The sequence below is a fragment of the Gossypium raimondii genome, chromosome 10 (assembly GCF_025698545.1).
Source record: "Gossypium raimondii isolate GPD5lz chromosome 10, ASM2569854v1, whole genome shotgun sequence".
Lineage (NCBI taxonomy): Eukaryota > Viridiplantae > Streptophyta > Magnoliopsida > Malvales > Malvaceae > Gossypium > Gossypium raimondii.
The window spans coordinates 1690770-1709103 of NC_068574.1; the positions used below are offsets into that span (position 1 = coordinate 1690770).

The 18334-nt window shown below is 34.7% G+C and overlaps 3 protein-coding genes across 8 annotated transcripts; 2 read left to right on the forward strand and 1 right to left on the reverse strand.

Moving 5' to 3' along the window:
- The first annotated feature begins 402 nt into the window (after positions 1–402).
- LOC105776529 (uncharacterized) lies at positions 403–3792 on the forward strand. The gene is made up of 5 exons (XM_012599233.2): positions 403–623; positions 1012–2350; positions 2430–2699; positions 2855–3010; positions 3346–3792. Exons 1-5 carry the CDS (start codon positions 616–618, stop codon positions 3463–3465), a joined length of 1893 nt encoding a protein of 630 aa, XP_012454687.1. The 5' UTR covers positions 403–615; the 3' UTR covers positions 3466–3792.
- Positions 3793–4309: 517 nt separating this feature from the next.
- Positions 4310–9989, reverse strand: LOC105776528 (lysine-specific demethylase JMJ28). 6 transcript variants are annotated; one of them, XM_052622908.1, is made up of 14 exons: positions 8973–9989; positions 8753–8898; positions 8342–8442; positions 8102–8248; positions 7938–8001; positions 7102–7846; positions 6440–6769; positions 5609–6142; positions 5460–5532; positions 5292–5377; positions 4983–5102; positions 4829–4896; positions 4661–4724; positions 4310–4584 (listed from the first exon to the last, which is right to left on the reverse strand). In XM_052622908.1, exons 1-13 carry the CDS (start codon positions 9654–9656, stop codon positions 4694–4696), a joined length of 3129 nt encoding a protein of 1042 aa, XP_052478868.1. In that variant the 5' UTR covers positions 9657–9989; the 3' UTR covers positions 4310–4584; positions 4661–4693. The 6 variants fall into 6 exon arrangements, with proteins under 6 accessions (XP_052478868.1, XP_052478871.1, XP_052478869.1 ...); XM_052622911.1 differs by having other exon boundaries at positions 4661–4718; positions 8973–9988; XM_052622909.1 differs by having other exon boundaries at positions 4310–4724; positions 7102–7843.
- Positions 9990–15248: 5259 nt separating this feature from the next.
- On the forward strand, positions 15249–18320 carry LOC105776742 (PAP-specific phosphatase HAL2-like). Its single transcript, XM_012599614.2, has 3 exons — positions 15249–15793; positions 16813–17500; positions 17776–18320. The coding sequence occupies exons 1-3, from the start codon at positions 15400–15402 to the stop codon at positions 18077–18079; spliced, it is 1386 nt and encodes a 461-aa protein (XP_012455068.1). The 5' UTR covers positions 15249–15399; the 3' UTR covers positions 18080–18320.
- Positions 18321–18334: the final 14 nt, after the last annotated feature.

Genomic DNA, 18334 nt, shown 5'->3' on the forward strand with positions numbered 1-18334 from the left:
TAGTTTTTAGTTCAAATTAATCGAATCAAAATTTTGAGTTTAGGTCGGAGTTACAAGTTTAAGTTCTGGTCATTTCAAGCTCAGATTATCCTAATTTTCAAGTTTAATCATTTCGAGATTTTTTTGTTGGATTTGGAGCTCGAGTTCAAATCATTTCATCTTATTTGAGTTATTCTAAACTCACGAGATTTTTAACTTGAATCATTTTCAGGTTTAAATTGAGTGAGTTAAAAACTTTTAATTATCAAATCGAGTTTTTTTAATAAAGATCATTTCAATTTTTTTATTCGAATTAACTGGTTGAATTTTCGAGTTGGAGTCAATTAACATCTCTAGCTTAAAGGACTTAAGGTATGGGGGTGGCCGATCAAGCTTTAGCATGAATGAAGCCCATGAAAACCAATCAAAGTTTTGGCCCATCAAAGCCAGCCATTGATCTTTCTCTCCTTCTTTCTTTCTTCTTCCTCTACCGCCGCTAGGTCACGAAAAGAAAGAGAATCATCCATGAGAAAATGCATTCAACAGCATCTTCTTCTGCTACTTCAAATTTCCACCGCCTTAGCACTGTAGCCTCTTCAAAGCTCCCTCTTTTACCTTCCCTCTCTCTATATCGCCATGTCCAGGTTCGTCTCTTTAACCTCTATTTCTACTTTTTATTTTCTGGGTTTGTTAAAGGGTTCTTGGGTTTATTGGGGGATTAGTTGTGTTTAATGGTGTTAAAGCCTTTTTTTTTTGTTATAAACAGTTTGGAAGTGAAATAAAAAATGAAATGTTATTGAAGAAGGTTTACTCTGCTGTTTATTGGGCTGTAGCAAAGTGTAATTGTTTTGAATTATTACATTAAAGGCTTGAGTTTTATTGAAATAAAGTAAGTAAACTTCTTGCTGTTTTGTTGAGTGGAATTGAAGACTGGGTTTTTAATACTTTTGTGTTTCTGTGTAAGATTTAGAATTGGTTCTAAGGTTTTTCATAATTTACATGGTAGATGATGAGTGAATTGTTGGAATGCAGAATTTTGAGATTTGCAAATATTAGGAAAGCTTTGGAATCTGCTATTTCGAACCAGAGGTTGAACCGTTCGGAATTTAGGAAATATGCGACAGTGGTTTCTGTCAGGTTGCGTTTGCCGCAGTATAGAGTATTCTCCCATTATAGGTTCAACAGTGGAGGAAAGGCTCCATTCTTGTTGCAGAATACAAAGGAAGGGTTGTGTCGAGGTTATTTTGCCAAGAACCGTTCCTTCGTTTCTGCAAGTAGTGCATTAACTCATCGTGCCCAAGTTGCTTGGAAAAGGCTTACACAAAAATGTTCTGCCGGTGGTCGAACATTCCCTCAGATAAGCACGACTGCTCAAGCGGTCAGCTTAGCTTTGTCACACTCGCACTTGATAGTACCTGGTATTTTTGGCTTGACATGTGGACGAATGGCATTGGCACAGAGGACTTTAATAGAATCAGATTACTACCCATCTCAGAATACTTTATCAATGCGTGCACGAGATGGACACGCTTTTGTTTCTGCTATACTACTTTCAGCTGTAGAAGGTGTTATTTTGCTGGTGAGAGCTTTGTTTCTTGCGGTTTTGTTCTCTCCTAGCATAATAATGGCACCATTTGCCAACGCATTTGGTCCACAGTTCAGGAAAATGTGGCTTGAAGTTGTGCATCGCTCACTTGAAAAAGCAGGTCCAGCTTTCATAAAGTGGGGTCAATGGGCAGCAACAAGACCAGATCTCTTTCCTAGAGATCTATGCATCAAACTGTCAGAGCTTCACAGCAAAGCTCCTGAGCATAGCTTTGCCTACACAAAGAAAACTATTGAAAAAGCATTTGGCCGTAAGCTATCTGAAATTTTTGAGGCTTTTGAAGAAGAACCTGTGGCATCTGGAAGTATAGCTCAGGTGCACCGGGCTTCTTTGAGATTCCGCTATCCTGGTCAGCGGGTCAAGCCCATGGTAGTTGCAGTAAAGGTTAGACATCCTGGTGTTGGTGAGTCAATTAGGAGAGATTTTGTGATTATCAACTCGGTGGCTAAATTATCAACATTCATCCCTACTCTGAAATGGTTGAGATTGGATGAGAGCGTCCAGCAGTTTGCTGTTTTCATGATGTCTCAAGTTGACCTTGCAAGGGAAGCTGCCCATTTGAACCGTTTTATATACAACTTCCGAAGCTGGAGGGATGTTTCTTTTCCTAAGCCTGTGTATCCACTTGTGCATCCCGCAGTTTTAGTGGAAACTTATGAGCAAGGGGAAAGTGTTGCACACTATGTTGATGGCCTTGAAGGACATGATCGGATTAAGTCTGCACTCGCTCATATTGGAACTCATGCACTTTTAAAGATGCTTCTGGTAAGGTTTTTATGTTGTCTGCTTGAGAATTAAATTATGGCAATTCTGGTTTCTAGAAATTACAATTCTCTTCTTTCAGGTTGACAACTTTATTCATGCTGACATGCATCCGGGAAATATCCTTGTTCGGGTGTCTCAAAGCAAGGCTTCTCGAAAACAGCTTTTTAAAACAAAGCCTCATGTCATCTTCCTTGATGTAGGCATGACTGCTGAACTTTCAAAGGGTGATCGTGTTAATTTATTGGAATTTTTTAAGGCTGTTGCCCGTAGAGATGGCCATACTGCTGCAGAGTGCACGCTTAGACTATCACAAAGACAAAACTGCCCAAACCCAAAGGCTTTTATCGAGGTGATGTATATAGATTAACCCAAACCGTTCTTTATCCTCCATCATCTGTTGGTTTGTCATTTTAGATGAATGCATTAATGGTCAGTCATCATTGTTCCAATTTAGAATATCTTTTTCTGCTTGGTTTTTTAATACCTTTTTCCAACTTCCAACAGGAAGTAGAAGAAGCCTTCACTTTCTGGGGTACTCCGGAGGGTGATCTAGTCCATCCGGCTGAATGCATGCAAGAATTGCTTGAGAAAGTAAGGCGTCATAAAGTCAATATTGATGGCAATGTATGCACTGTGATGGTCACAACTTTGGTTCTTGAGGTATCGTCTTGATCAAACATTTGAGATGTCTTATATGAATTCGTTCTACTTTTGGTATCATTTACCTGCTAGAAATAACTTATCGTCCATATGTTTACTCATGCTTATTTACCGTGCTTTCTGTTTTTCAGCAGGAAACAAAATAAATAGATATTTTCATAGTCGTCAGAGTAAAATAGATGTTATGTATTCCCATCTAAGGATTGTCTCATAATAGTCCTAGGTCCAACTTGTAGAAATGCCTTCATAATATGAAGATAAACCTAGTCATTATTTCCATTTTAGATTATTGATTGAATTCGATATCATATTTTGGTACTTGTTTAAATTTGTAGGGTTGGCAAAGGAAACTTGATCCAGGATATGATGTAATGCAAACACTACAAACATTGCTACTCAAAGCTGACTGGGCAAAATCTCTTTCTTACACTATCGATGGGTTGATGGCTCCGTAGAACATTATCCGAAGTACGGTTAGCCAAATGCATCCTCCCAAGGGATCTTTAGGATCATGTATTTCTGTTTCTAGAAAAGAAAAAAAGAAACAATTTTGATAGAGCCAAGACGCTAGAATATACCGGTCGTGAAAAGCATAATGAGTATCATTGATCTTTTAACTTGAAATTTTGAGCTATGTTAAGTTTCATCCATATGTAATTATTTGTTACTTTTCCCCTATTCATTGCTGTTATATCTTTAAGCCCTGATGACTCACAGGTGAAAACAGTTAAAGGGCAACACGAGAGGAATAAAAAGTCAAAAAAACTATTCTTTTTTCTTTATATTCATTGCATAAAATGGATGGACAAACAGTCGATGAACTTAATTAGTTTAGGGTTGGAATGTTTATATGAGTTGAAGCTATATGTATTGTAATGCATTTGGGGCATCACATGACATTTCCTAGGCTGTAAATCTCTTGTTCTTTGCTGTAATATCAGTTATGGAGGTCCTGTGCTAAATTTCATTTCAGATTGCTTATAAGTTAGATAAATTAGTCTTAATATATTAAATTAAAAATAAATTAATTCTTTTGTATAACTAGATCGTACATCACATTTAAAAATTATATCACATTTTGACATGGAAATCAGTTTTTACAATAAAATTAATGAAATTTTAATAAAATTAATACATTAATTTATTTTTTATTAGAAAGACAAATGTAACCTAACTCGGTACAAATACCTTATATACAATGCGAAAATGATGAAAAGGGTTTCATAGGAGATAAGTTAATTGTGTAAAGAAATTGAATTGCATGGTTTTGCACTTAATATCAAAAACAGCAAGAGTCAATTGACAATTGTACAGATTTCAAGCTTTTCATATAAACAAATGGGAGAAATTAACTGTGGTTATATATTCAAAGAAAAAAGTAAATAGTATGAATGGTTTTCCATCCTGGGGTATAAAGTACATGGTTGATGAATATTACACATTTACAAACTCAATTGCAGCAAACTGGCCGAGTTTCATATAATTCAACTTCAATGGACAGTGGGGGGAGAGATAGAATGGACAATTGCATCAAAATCTCTGTGAATGCCACATGCTAGTTGCTGAGAGCAATGCTTCAAAAATGGGAAAAAAAAAACCATAAGAGCAGAAGTCGCCAGCAGCAATAGCCATAAACTGAGAATCTCTTACATTACATGCCATTGTTCTTTAATCCACCCTCAACTACTCACTGAGCTCAGCACTGGACCTAAACCTCAAGAATGAGACATTATGTTATAGTTGTAATTTCAGTGGTAGTTGATGAATATCATTGCTATTTGCAGATAAAAGACCTTAATAATTCCAAAAGCAACTTACTCTGAACATATAAGCTCGCGGATTTCTTTTATTGCTGCACTAATCCTATACAGGGCCATCTTCTCAACCTGATTTTAGGAGCAAAACCAGAATTATATTTGCATTAGTACAGAAAATGAACACTGTTAACTTAAGTCATATTTTGAAAATTTACCTCAAACTTTTTTGCTTTGGCTTTATGATCGTCTGGAAGCAGACGAAATTCATTGATCAACCGGATACACTCGGTCACATTTTCCGGTGAAACAAAGTCCAAAACCACATTAACACAGGACTACAGGTTGTCAGAGGAAAGAAAAGAATACTTACAGCCATATAAATTGGTAAAATTTCTAAGCAAAACAATAACTTGTAATTCATAAAATTGCAAAAGTGGAGAAGCATATCAAAATTTGCAGATAACATCAATCAGTAAGTTCTGTAACAGTTATTCAAGACTAAAGATATCGGTAGTATGTGTTACCTTAACGTTTCTAATCTGGTATGGACAGCCAGCTGGAATTATTATGGCTTCTCCAACATGTTGTTCAAATGTCCAGGGCTCAATTTCTAGAAGCAGTACAAGATCAAAAGGATTTCAGTAAGTTTGTCCTTAATTATAACAAGAGATAACAAAACCGAGTACACTCACCATACTCCTCTTTCAGCCTCCTTTTGTGACTTGTATCAAGAAAGAAATTCTGATCGAGGATTGGATGAACCACCTACAGCAGGAGTGTTAAACAATCAGCATTATGTCCATTCTGCTAGCACATTGTCAAGTCTCATAACTGGCCTTACATGTTTCTGAAAGCCACATGTATGACCAAACTCATTTGAATGCTTTCTAAGGTACTCCATAAGCTTTGGAACATCCTGTCTGCGGAAGACATCCCATTCTGCACCACAAGACTTAGCCAAATCTGTTCTTTTCCCAAAGATTTCCTGATCTTCTAATGCTTCTGAGCCGTGAATGGTATCACATGGATGTAGTGCAGCTTCAGAATTTGAATTACAGTCGGAATCAGAATCAGAGTCAGAGTCAGAGCTGTCTTCCTTATCATGTGCATCATGCACCGCAGAAGGTGATCGAGAAAGTTTTGGAACTGTGTTACGAGAATGCATTTCTTTATAGATCATACCATTCAATCCTACTTTTATGTTTTCACCATTTGACTTAGATTTTTCTTTCACTTCATTAGCCATCTTTTGATCAAGGTGAGTCTTAGCAAGTTCCCTTTCGTCTTGAAATTTTTTCTTTTTCATTAACTTTCTTATTTTATTAAGTTGCTTCATGCAAACAGGAGCATCTGTAGCATGTGCCAAAACATTAACCTGGAATAGGAGGGAGGAAAGAAACACAAATAAACGGCAAAGGTTACTTACATCTGTATGATGTTTACAATAAGGATAATGAACATACGAATTAAAGGGTCTCCAGAATAATTATATTATATATAAGCTTTGTGTCGATCAATTAGACACACATATAGGAACCGTTCATTAACAATTATCTTAGAGCAAAAGCAAGTTACGTTCCAATCAAGATAACTTCAATAAAATGCGCATCATACCAAGTTCCAAATGGGATAAAATGGCCAAGATAAAAGAGAAGGATAGAGATAGACATACCATATCACATAAACCATAACACAAATTTGTCACGGAATTGGCTTGTGCAAGTTCCTCACTGCTGCAATAAGAGATAGAGACAGATGGACCTAGGTCAGGCTTTGTGATTTCTTGTGGCAACCTTGCAGCAATGTTCAAAATGCCGCTTCCAGGATTCATATATTCTCGAAGTGGTAAAGATTGAATGATTTCAGAATAATGATCCGGGAATTGTTCTTGAAATAAAGGAGAAGAAAGCCAGCCCTTCAGTTTCAGCTTCTCATCACACATACTAGATTGTGCCAGCCCCCTTAATGACCCCAAAAATAACTGCTTAATACCAATTTCAACCTGCCAGCATATATAAGGCAAAATTGTTTATAACTTATACCTCACTTAAGATCCTAGAAGGCAGCCAAACATAATGAAAAGAACTCAAATGCCAACTCTCACGATCATTTTTTTAAATAAAAACAAAATGACTGACAAGCAAGAAATCTGATAACTGGTAGGCATACGACAGAATCAAGAAGATAGATGCACATGGAAGTTTAAATGCACTTTAATGAATGCCTTATATTAGGATTATGGAGATGGAGTGATGAACTAAAGAGGACCAGTTTATCTTCCTTTTAACTCCAAAAATTGTAATTTGATATGGCATTGTAATTTAGAAAGCTAACCTCAAACCAGTCTGAACAAGTTGTAGCTTTACTTGGCTCTTCGTTCTCAGCTTTGGCAACACTATTCTTAAGATATGAGCAAAACAAGAATATTGGATCCCAACTTAAAGCAGTAGTCCGAAGAACATTCCGAAATATTACAGGATGGCCTTTACACCAATGCTTCTGGAAGTGCTCCAGGTTATCACCATGAATGTTCAATACAGTGGGGTAAAATAGGAAGTTATCATTTGAATTCTCTCTCCTAGAAGCCTCTTGCAACTGCTTCACCCTTTTGGCTTCATCATCTGTCGCAGGACATAAGGAGCAGCATGAAAAAGTATCAAATGCTTCCGGCAATTCATAGCTGCCAACTATCTCTTCAGCACTTACTTCCAGCTCTTTGAACCAACTTTGCGGCAAAATACATCTCAGATCAAGAAGGCCATCACCACAACCACCAAACTCACTAGGTGGGCATGAGATAGGAACACTGCCATCAGGAGCTTTCTGACTAGGCAATGATACAAAAGAATCAGAATACCTACTGTCAGAGGTCTGCCTGGTTATTCTTACAGATTTCCTATCTGAAAGGCAAATACCGGGCAAACAAGTTTTCCTTCTCTTTGGGCATTTGCAGTTAACTTCTTTGATAGTTCCGAATAAATTCCCTTGAAAGATATCCCGACAACAACTTAAGCAGAGGCTATATGAACACTTTGGGCAGCTTCTATGGAAATCCAGAATGAGAGTCTTGCAGTAACTGCTGCTCCAGAATTAATATCATCACCAAAGAGCAACCAAAAACAAAATTACATAAATTTTATGAAATACATTTTAAGCAATAACGAGCATACCAACAGTATTCCTTATTGCCACCAGATTCAGCAGGTTGGACCTGAATATCACAGAGTTTTTTGCCTATGATACACAAGAAGACATCACAACCTCTTCCACTGATTAAAACAGAATGCTTTAATAATAATAATAAAAAAAATCAAGATGCGTCGTTGTAAATTACCTTGAATTTTGGCCTCCACATCAATCTCAACACTCTGGTCTTGGTTTATTTGCTTAAAAACAGGAAGGAGCATGCAGATCAAATAATGAAAATCTAACACCTTGTCTACTTTGATCTTGTCCCTTAGAAACTCCTGAAATATAAATACTTTTTTGTATTAGGCAAAACATTAGATATCAGTGCGGAAAAATGCAAGCAGCATTGCAAAATTGAGGTGTTTCAGATGATATCAGACCTTACATTCATCGTCTCTACGTTGACTCACTGAGCAGGCCCTGCAGCCACAAGTTCCACGGCATACCGGACAAGCTACCTGAACTTCTTCTCGCTTAAAAAAATAGCTGTATGCAATTCAACATCATAAGAGTCAATAAACATCCATGTTTTAACCACAACCAAATGGTTCAAAATCCATTATAGACCACATTCAAATTATAGTGATGAGACAAAGGCTAAATACATTTTGAATGCATCATTTCAAGTTGGCTGAAACAGGAAATTATGCCTTAAAGCTATTGCATTTTGATAAACTATACATTCTCATGTAGCACAGGATTTGCCTTCTTTGTCAATTAACAAACATATATGATATATCTACATTACAATCACAATTCAAAAACAGAACTAAAAATAAATAAAAGGGTCACTCACTGTTCTTTTATGCAATCCAAGCAAAAGAACTGCTGTTTACAACTAGAACACTTGATCAAATTAGGAGCACCGCCTTTTCGACACCAATGGCACCTTATTCTTCTCCCTCTCCTCAAATTTGCTCCATTCTTCTTGTATGGCAGAACCTGCAAGAATCCCATAATTCAAAAAGAACAAGAAGATATTAATAAAAATTTCAAAATAAAACCATACAAATTACCTGCAATGTACCAACAGGTAATGGTTCAATGTTCTTAGACCGAAACCGCCTTCTGGTAATGGCAACAGCATTATTATCAGTTTCTCCTACTTTAACATTAATACAAGAACCTGAAACAGAACCAGAACCGGAAGCCGAACCAGAACCAGAGCATGAACCTGCATTATCAAAATGTGGACTTGACGAAGAAATAGCCATTAACCCATTAGGCAATTCTCTCATCAAGTCACCCTTTTCATCATCATCATCATCATCATCATCATCATCAAAATCACTACACTCACTTTCTTTCCTTTTCTTTTTCTTCTTCTCAGCTTCTCTTTTCAAAACCATCCTTATAAGCTCCAATGGCAAATCCCCTCTCTTCAGTTTCATCTTACGAACAGCTTCATCTAACGCCTCCGATTCCCCTCCGATCACTCGCTTCCTCTTCACCGGCCTCGCTAATTTCAGCAACTTTGCCCTAATTTCAAGCTTATTCTTCTCAAAAACCTTCTTTTTCCTCTTTTTCCTTTGCATTTTCAAGGATTCCGGCACTTTCTGTTTATTCTGTCGATGACGGCCTTGGATATGGTGAAGCTCACAGAGCTTTTTTCCTTCCATTACACGTCGCTTACACCGCCATTGTCTCCCGTCTGTTCGATTGCACCGGAGATGGTCCGGTATAGCACCTTCCCCCTCCATTCCCCTGTTTGGCTAACTTTCCCGAATAAGAAATCAAATCTTTTCCCGGAAAAACTAATGGGGTTCTCGAGAAAACAGGGAAAAAGATTTGGGTTTAGAGTAGAAAGAGGAGAAAGCAGTTTTTTGGAAGGGTTAAAAACTTAAAAGAGTTGAAGATTAAGGGTTTATTGGGAACAGTAAGAGTATGTGTGAAAGAGTGAAAGGGAAAGTGGCAGATATGGTAATTCTGAAGAAATATAGAGTCCTGTTTGGTCCTGGAAACTTTCCAAATGATGCACAGAGAGGAAAGCTTGACAGTTTTTATCGAAAAAAGCTATCGGTTTTTCGAGTTTTTTTTATTAATTAGCTTTTAATGAGTGAAATATTTATAAACGTCTCTTTTAGCTGTTTTTTGGGGATTTTTTTTTGTAAATTTTCCCCTTCTTTTTATTCATTTGAATGTCTTTGACCATTCCTCTAGCTAATTTGCAGCAGAAAATATACTAATTTCATGTTGTTTTTTTTTGTTTTTTCTTACCATAGGTTGCAGAACATTAATATTGCAGATTTCTTTTTTAAGTGCAAGACACAAATCTAGAATCTCAAAATAAGAATAAAGTTATCTCAATGTTTATTCAAACCCAAATTTCTTATCATTCAACTCAACATGCGTTGGAATGCTGCTGCAGATTAAACTATTTTTTCATGAATTCTACAGAACATATATAATAAAATAGTGATGTAACCCTTGAAAAACTCATCCTTTTTCTTGATATACTGAATTGACCATTGCAGGTCCCATTTTCTCTCCGGTTCCAATTCTACCTTTCAAACACAAAAATTATTGGCATTCAGAGGTTAACCATCAATGCTGCAATACAAATACTAAGTCACAAAATATTGCAAAAAAGGGGTATTTTTTTTGTTGGGGAAAGAGCAAAAAAAAACATCAGTGAGTGAAGTGTTGATGAACTCATCGAAACGAAAAAACAGCTCATCAACGCTGCACTCAACAATGTTTCTTCTATATGAGATAATATATGTAAATGCTTAACTTAAATGAACCAATCAACATGCATATATATATATATGTTACGTTGAGGAAATATTTAAGTCACCTTTCAATTTCTCTGCAGCTCTTTGAATGAAGTTTGCTTGGAGTTGTTGTACTAATTTTCTTTTTGTTTTCTTGGATTGGAATCTTTACCACATTTAACACCCACAATACAACTATCGAGTTCATTTGTATGGATTGCCATAACTTTCTCTAGAGATAGTATAGTGTGTCAAAAAAAATTGTATAAGATTATTTTGGTAGGTCCATGTGAAATGGTTGGCTCTTTTTCACAATTGCAAGCAACTATTTTTCCATATACCAACTCTAAGTTAAGGCCTGAGGGTCTCTTGGTGTTGCAGCTGGTTCTGCAATAGTGTTAGTGGTTTTTTTTTTGTTTTGGATCTATTCTATAATTCACGGATATTAATTCTTTTGGGTTTATGGCTAACCCTCTTAAGAACATCACAGATACTAAACCTTTATCATGTAACATGTTAACAAAATTGGCTTCTAAGCTATTCTACTTTTCTCGTTTAGATATTTATATTTTGTCCAAAGTGATACCTATGTCGTCAATTTTATTTTATTTTACCCAAAAAGTGTAAAATGTCTAATAAGAATATATTATGTGTCACACCATTATCGGATCGTATTGTGTTTTGAAGATAAAATGAGATAAAATTTATAATTTATATATTATTTTTTATAAAAATAAAACTTTAAATATATCTATATAGAAAACATGAATTGATAAGAAAGGAGAAAATATAGCAATTATAATATCTTGAAGATTTCACCATGTAAAAGTAGAGAAGGGATTGTATGAAACAGGAATATTATCACTTTTTTAACAATTTAATGTCACATCAATTAGCAATTTCATCTTGAATGTCAGAACTTTCATTTGGATTCGATTTTTTTCAGGATAAAAATATTGATGTGGCATTAAACTATTTGAAAAGAGATAAAGATGATGTGGCGTCACTGTTTCATATAATATTTTTCATCAAATCCCACAAAATAAGCTACCATATTGGTTTGGGCAGAGCTTTAAGTAAGAAATTTAAGAAAAATAACTTATCATCATACTAAGTAGTGATAATGGGTGTTCATGAATCGACTCAACTCAGCTCATTTTGAACTAGGTTTAAATTTATCTTTTTACTCTCGAGCTGATTTTACTCATTTCAGTGAAATAGACCATTTAAGTGGGCTAGACTAAGCCCGTAAGGATGTATAACAACTATAATATCATAAAAAAATTCATCATGTGAAGATATATCAATTCTCCTAAATTATAAGTTACTCTATCCATTTGAGTCGGACTTGAGTAAAAAAATTTAAAAAAAAATCGATCCATTATCTAATTCATGAATAGATCTAAAGAGAAGTATTAGTGGGTATGATTTGGATATTATAAATTTCAGTTTCCATGTACAGTTCCATGGAGAAATCCATGCCCATTACAATTGGTTCTCTAAATTCAAGTCATGGGCTCTTGAACCATTCCATAAATGAATTAAGCACCATACATGCAAATAGAAGCCCAACGGGTTTAACAAATTACAGTGACGACCTGGCTGGGATGTAAGTGTAACGTACGAAGTTAGAATTTTTATATTAGGAGATCAAAATTGAATTATAATTTTTACCAAGGCATGACTCAAGGTCAGTCCGAAATTTAAAAAATAATGTTGGATCGAGTTTGAGTATCGTGTCTTGGATTTAGAGTTGAGTTTGAGCTTTTGTTTGTTATTATTCGGGTTTGACTTGGCTCAATTACATTCCTATAATTAAGGATGTAATTAGAAATTTTTTTGACTGAAAATAAATTATAATTTTAATAAAGGTTAAAATGTAATTTTATCATTGTACTATTTATAAAATAGTCCTTTAACATTTTCAAACTCACGAGCGGAACATTCCTTCAAATGATATCATGTACCTCTAAATAGTGCAATAAATCCACGTCTTATTATAAAATTTGTATCCAATCGATGATATTTACCTATCCAAAAAAAATCACTTAATATAAATTCTGCAAAATAAACTTAAATAATTTATTTGAAATTAATCTTACCTTTAGGAATGATAAGCTTATCTTCCTTAGTTAAAAGGTTTTTAATGACTCCTGAATATGTAAACTTAATGTCAAAATTATCTTCGCTTTTAGCTTTATTCATCATGGAAGTTAGATAAGATGGCAAGAGTCTCTCTTACATTAACTAGTAATCAAGGGTTCGATCTTCGTCTAGAGAATGAAGCAGCTTTAAAACTCATGGTTAGCAAGCATCTACTACTTTAAAATAATTTTTAAAATTTTTTTGTAATATTTGTTGAGAAAGATCAATTTGTTCATTTTCAATATTGACAGAGACCAAATGAGTATTTACACCAGTTTATTCTTCGAAATATTCAAATTATTCGAGTTATTCGAATTCTAAAATTCAGTTCAACTTGAAGGTCGAATTACTTATGCGAGTTGACTCGAATAACTTGAACAAATCAATTTGATTAGCTCGAAATTTATTTATTTTTTAATTGTTTCAAATCAAATCGAATTTTGTTCGCCCCTATTGTTATTCATTGATAGTGTATGAAACTCATGTACTAATAGTGTATCAAATATTATTCCTTTATACTCCTTGGAACAAGTGTCTGCCATAGGAACCTTAGAAGCTGAGTCATTTTGGGTCTTCTACATCTGTGCATGAGCGTGATAGAACGATCATGTGTCACTCTCTTAAATATTCTTTAATCTACATGATTTAGTCTTTTCCATGGGATAAACGGAATGTGGATAAGGAATTGACCCCTTAGCGGAAATTTTTTAAGGTTAATATACTATTTGATGATTGAGTTTAGTTTAAATGTTCAATTTAGTATCTGAGTGTTTTTAGTATGATACTTGAGTTTGGCTTAGATATTTAATTTAGTAGTTGAACTTTTTTTTTCGTTTTAATTATAGAGTACACATGTAAAATATTCATTAAGACATATAATATCATTTTATTTAAGTACTAAATTGAATAATAAAATCAAAATTTATGTACTAAATTAAGATTAAAAAAAACTCAAATATCAAACAATATAAATATATATATTTTTAAAAAGAATCTGGTGAGGTGTTCGGTCAGCAGGTAAGATTCGTAGCTGTTGACCCCTTTGGATTTACATTTATGAAAAAGCAGGGCTAAACGTATTTGATGAAATCATGGTGACCCCAAATTTGCATTAAAAAGTGTTTTAAGGTGAGTTTGGATTTACGGTGTTAGTATAAAAACAACAGTGATAGTGAGATTAGATATCGTAGTGTGAGACAAAAAGGAAGCTAAACCCACTACACTACATTCAAACGCTCATCCAAACCCACCCTTAATGTATATTAAATATATTAGTAAAATATCTCTCTAGTCCCTTTTAATTTTGAAATTGTGTAAATTAGTCCCTCCTAAAAAATTATAATAATTTAATCCATGCCAATTTTGAAAATGATGACAATTAATTGCGGTGTTAATGTCTTTCATAAATTGTACATAATTTTAATTAGTATAATAATTTTAGCCTTCGATGTTTACATATTTTGTTAATCCGGTCTTTATTTAAAAAAATTAACAAATTTAGCCTCATCATTTACACAAATATTGTGAGCTAAATTTGTTAAATCATGATCAAATTGATAAAATGTGTAAATTATGATAGCTAATTTGTTATTATATCGATCAAAATTATGTAAAATTGACGAAAAAATTAATACCGTAATTAATTATCCTCGGTTGCTCACTTTCAAAATTATCAACATTAAATTATTATTTTTTTAGAGATTCTTTACCAAATTTATTAAAATGCTGAGATTCAAGTTACCAAATTTTGCTTAGTTTAGAGCTTTGGTGTGGACGGTGACGATTTAAAGGAGGCGGGTCCATGAGTAAAATATATTCTATTTTTAATAATAAAATTCATATTTGAATTTTAAAAATCATATTATTAAAAGAAATGTTCATGATTTTAAAATAATAACTTTTATGTATGGTAAAGTAATATTTGATTAAGTAAATAAATGTGCAAGATTATGTTATCAATAAATAAATGGGAACTAAACGAGTTATGTTATTAAGAGGTATTGGATGTGGTAGTAATGTTTGAATTTGTTCAGATCGGTTGAATTTAGTTTTTATTTTTCATAAATTTTTAATAATTATTTAATTAAACCGGTCAGATTAATAATCTGATTAGTTCGATCACAAGTTCAGTTCTAATGTATATTTTTCTCGAAGAGTTTTAATGTATATTTTCTCTTGAATTTGATTATTTATATCTAATATATATTTTTTGAACTTAACAAGAACTTAAAGTTGAAATCTGTCACAAACATTGTTCCGTGATAATGATACCAAATCGGAAACAACCACATGTATAGAATTTTTAAAAACTTTTTAGTTTTTTTTAATTTTGCGTTCAAGATGAACTTAAACAATCAGATGTTTTGATTTATGACTACTTACGGTATATTGGTTGAACCAGGACACTTTAGTTTAATATAAAAAGAGGGCAAAAAGTAAGTAACACCAACATCCACCTTCCTTCTTCCCCTTCAAAGAAGAAACCAGGGTCTGCGGTCAACTTTCTCAGGCTACATATCTCATTAAATTAACTATATATATATATAAACTCCTCAAAGTTGGAGCTGAGTGTGTAATCATTATTATGCCTTCAAATTGCACAAGCCTGGTGTTCAGAGCCCCCCATGTTTTGGGACAAACCAGAATAACCAACAACACCAACAAATTAACACCAACAATCCATGTTGGAACTTGTTTCCCATGGTATGGGAAAAAAACCCACCAAAAGAAGAAGCTTTTCCACATTGTTTCTCAGTTAAAGTGTCGCCAAAACTACCCTTCTTCTTCAGTAATGGAAGATGAGAGGAATCTGGTTGTTTCCTCTTTAGGACCAGACAAGTATTCCAAGGAATTGGATGTTGCTGTAAAGGCTGTCCAGATGGCCTGTTCACTATGTCAGAAAGTTCAAGGGAGTTTGATTTCTAAAACCAATAGTCAAATCCATTCTAAAGAAGATAATTCTCCTGTTACTGTGGCTGGTATGAATTGACCAATCAAATTTTGTGCTCTTTTTTTTGTAAATTGGGGTTCTTGAGATGAAGCTGCTCTCTGATTTGTTTTTGTTGGTTATGGTTTCTTATTGTATATATATTGGGGATGTTTAGTTCTTCTAGGACCTAGGTTAATGCTTATTTCATGTTTATCCTGCATATTTGATGGTTCGTTGTAGTTCAAATTGTTGCTTCATTGTGGCAGCTATGACCAGTCCAATTTGTGCTGGTTTTTACTCCATTTTTGTGAATTGGGTTCTTGAGATAATGGTGTTTTTTCATTTGTTTTTATCGGTTTCTTATTATATATTTGTTGGGTATATTTAGTTCCTCTAGGACCTAGCCTAACGCTTCTTTCATGTTTATTCTGCATATTTGGTGGTTCATTGTAGTTCAAATTGTTGCTTCATTGTGGGAGCTATGACCAATCCAATTTGTGCTGGTTTTTAATCCTTTTTTTTGTGAATTGGGGTTCTTGAGATAATTCTGCTTTTCCGGTAAAAGTTGCAATATGAGTTCAATTACCTTTTGTCCTCTATACACAACAAATGGGTAAATTAGTCTCTCTGTCTTAGATCCAAGAGCAAATTAGTCCTATTAAAAATTTATTTTATTTTTACTTTTAAAAATTGGTCTCTGCACGTCAACATAAAGTACATCGTTTGATTATTCTGTCAGTCATGCTAGTTTTTAAAAGTAGGATAGAAATGGATTAAGTTTTTAACATAAAAGGTCAATTTGCTCTCTGATAGGGACTAATTTGCTTATTATTTTTTAGTAAAAGGGACAAAATGCAATCTGATTCCTAGTACAGGAGCCTCTATGGTACTTTGATTTTTCATTTGTTTTCATTGGTTGCTGGTTATATTTAGTTCCTCAAGTGCAAGTCCCTTTGATTTCTTGAGATTTCTACTACTGTTATGCAATGATCTATAGTGAATGAAGTTTCATCTTTTATGTGAATGGTGTTTGGTCTAGTAAAATCACAAATATTGTGTAAAAACCAGATTGGAGTGTTCAAGCAACCATTAGCTGGATACTATCCAAATCTTTCGGGTGTCGAAACGTGTCCATTCTTGCCGAAGAAGATGTCGAAAGCCTTTCTAAACCTGATTCAAAAGGGTTATTATCTGCTGTAGTGGAAACAGTCAATGACTGTCTAGTTCAAGCACCTCATTTCGGACTCAAGGGTCCAGAAAAGCTGCTTGGGAGTTCCGATGTTCTCGAAGCCATTGGTCGATGCAATTCAGAAGGAGGTCCTACTGGTAGTTTTTGGGCACTCGACCCTGTTGATGGTACATTGGGGTTCGTACGCGGTGATCAATACGCTGTCGCTTTAGCATTGATAGAGGACGGAGAAGTCGTGCTCGGTGTTCTAGGTTGCCCGAACTACCCAAAGAAGAAGGAATGGCTAAGTTATCACCACCGGTATCATAGAATTATATCTAAACTGACTCCGACAACATCTGAATCATGGGATAAAGGGTGTGTACTTTATGCAACGAAAGGCAGCGGCAAGGCTTGGATGCAACCATTACACCAGACAAATAAGCTGCTAGCATGGCCGAACTCTGCAATACCGATACGAGTATCTGCCATCGATGATCCAGCATTGGCTACTTTCTGTGAACCGGTTGAGAAGTCAAATTCGAGCCACTCCTTCACTGCAGGATTAGCTCACAGTGTTGGCCTTAGGTACATATACATATATACACATATATCCCTTTGGAACTCAAAGTTCTATATATATTGTTCTATGGGATCTCATCAAACCTAAGGGCTTGGCTAGCTTAGATTTTCAAGTCATTTCAAGTTTAGTGTTAGTTTTGGCTTTGGGTCAATCTAGATTTGGCTTGTTTGTGTTTAAGGCTTCAAGTCGGGTCATTTCGAGTCATGTTTTCAGATTCTACATGCATTAGACTATGTATCAAAACAAAGCAATGAACATAGTTCTTTTTTGTCAAATGCAGGAAGCAACCGCTGCGTGTATACAGCATGGTGAAATACGCAGCAATAGCACGAGGTGATGCCGAAATATTCATGAAGTTCGCAAGGACAGGGTACAAGGAAAAGATATGGGATCACGCGGCCGGCATGATCATCATACAAGAGGCTGGTGGTGTGGTAACTGATGCGGGAGGTTCCCCATTGGATTTTTCCAAAGGTACCTTCTTGGAAGGTCTCGATCGAGGTATAATCGCTTGTGGTGGAGCCAAACTACATGAAAGAATCATCAAATCTGTTGATGCTAGTTGGAAATGTTCTAGTCTATAGTCATTTTCATAAATTTTGTTCATTGATTTGCTATAAAAAGAAAAAAAAAAGGGTGCTAAGTCATTCTTATAAATTCATAGTTTTGGAAAAAGATTTTGGAAGAAAAGGCTGTTTTGCAAGTTAGGGTTTAATGTTTATATATAAAATGGGTCAATAAAAACACACTTCTTGTATTAGAAATTAAATTGCATTTTATTTCTTATATAAGAGGTTACAACAATGGGGTTAGCTCCTTTACTAATATAGAGCACTTAA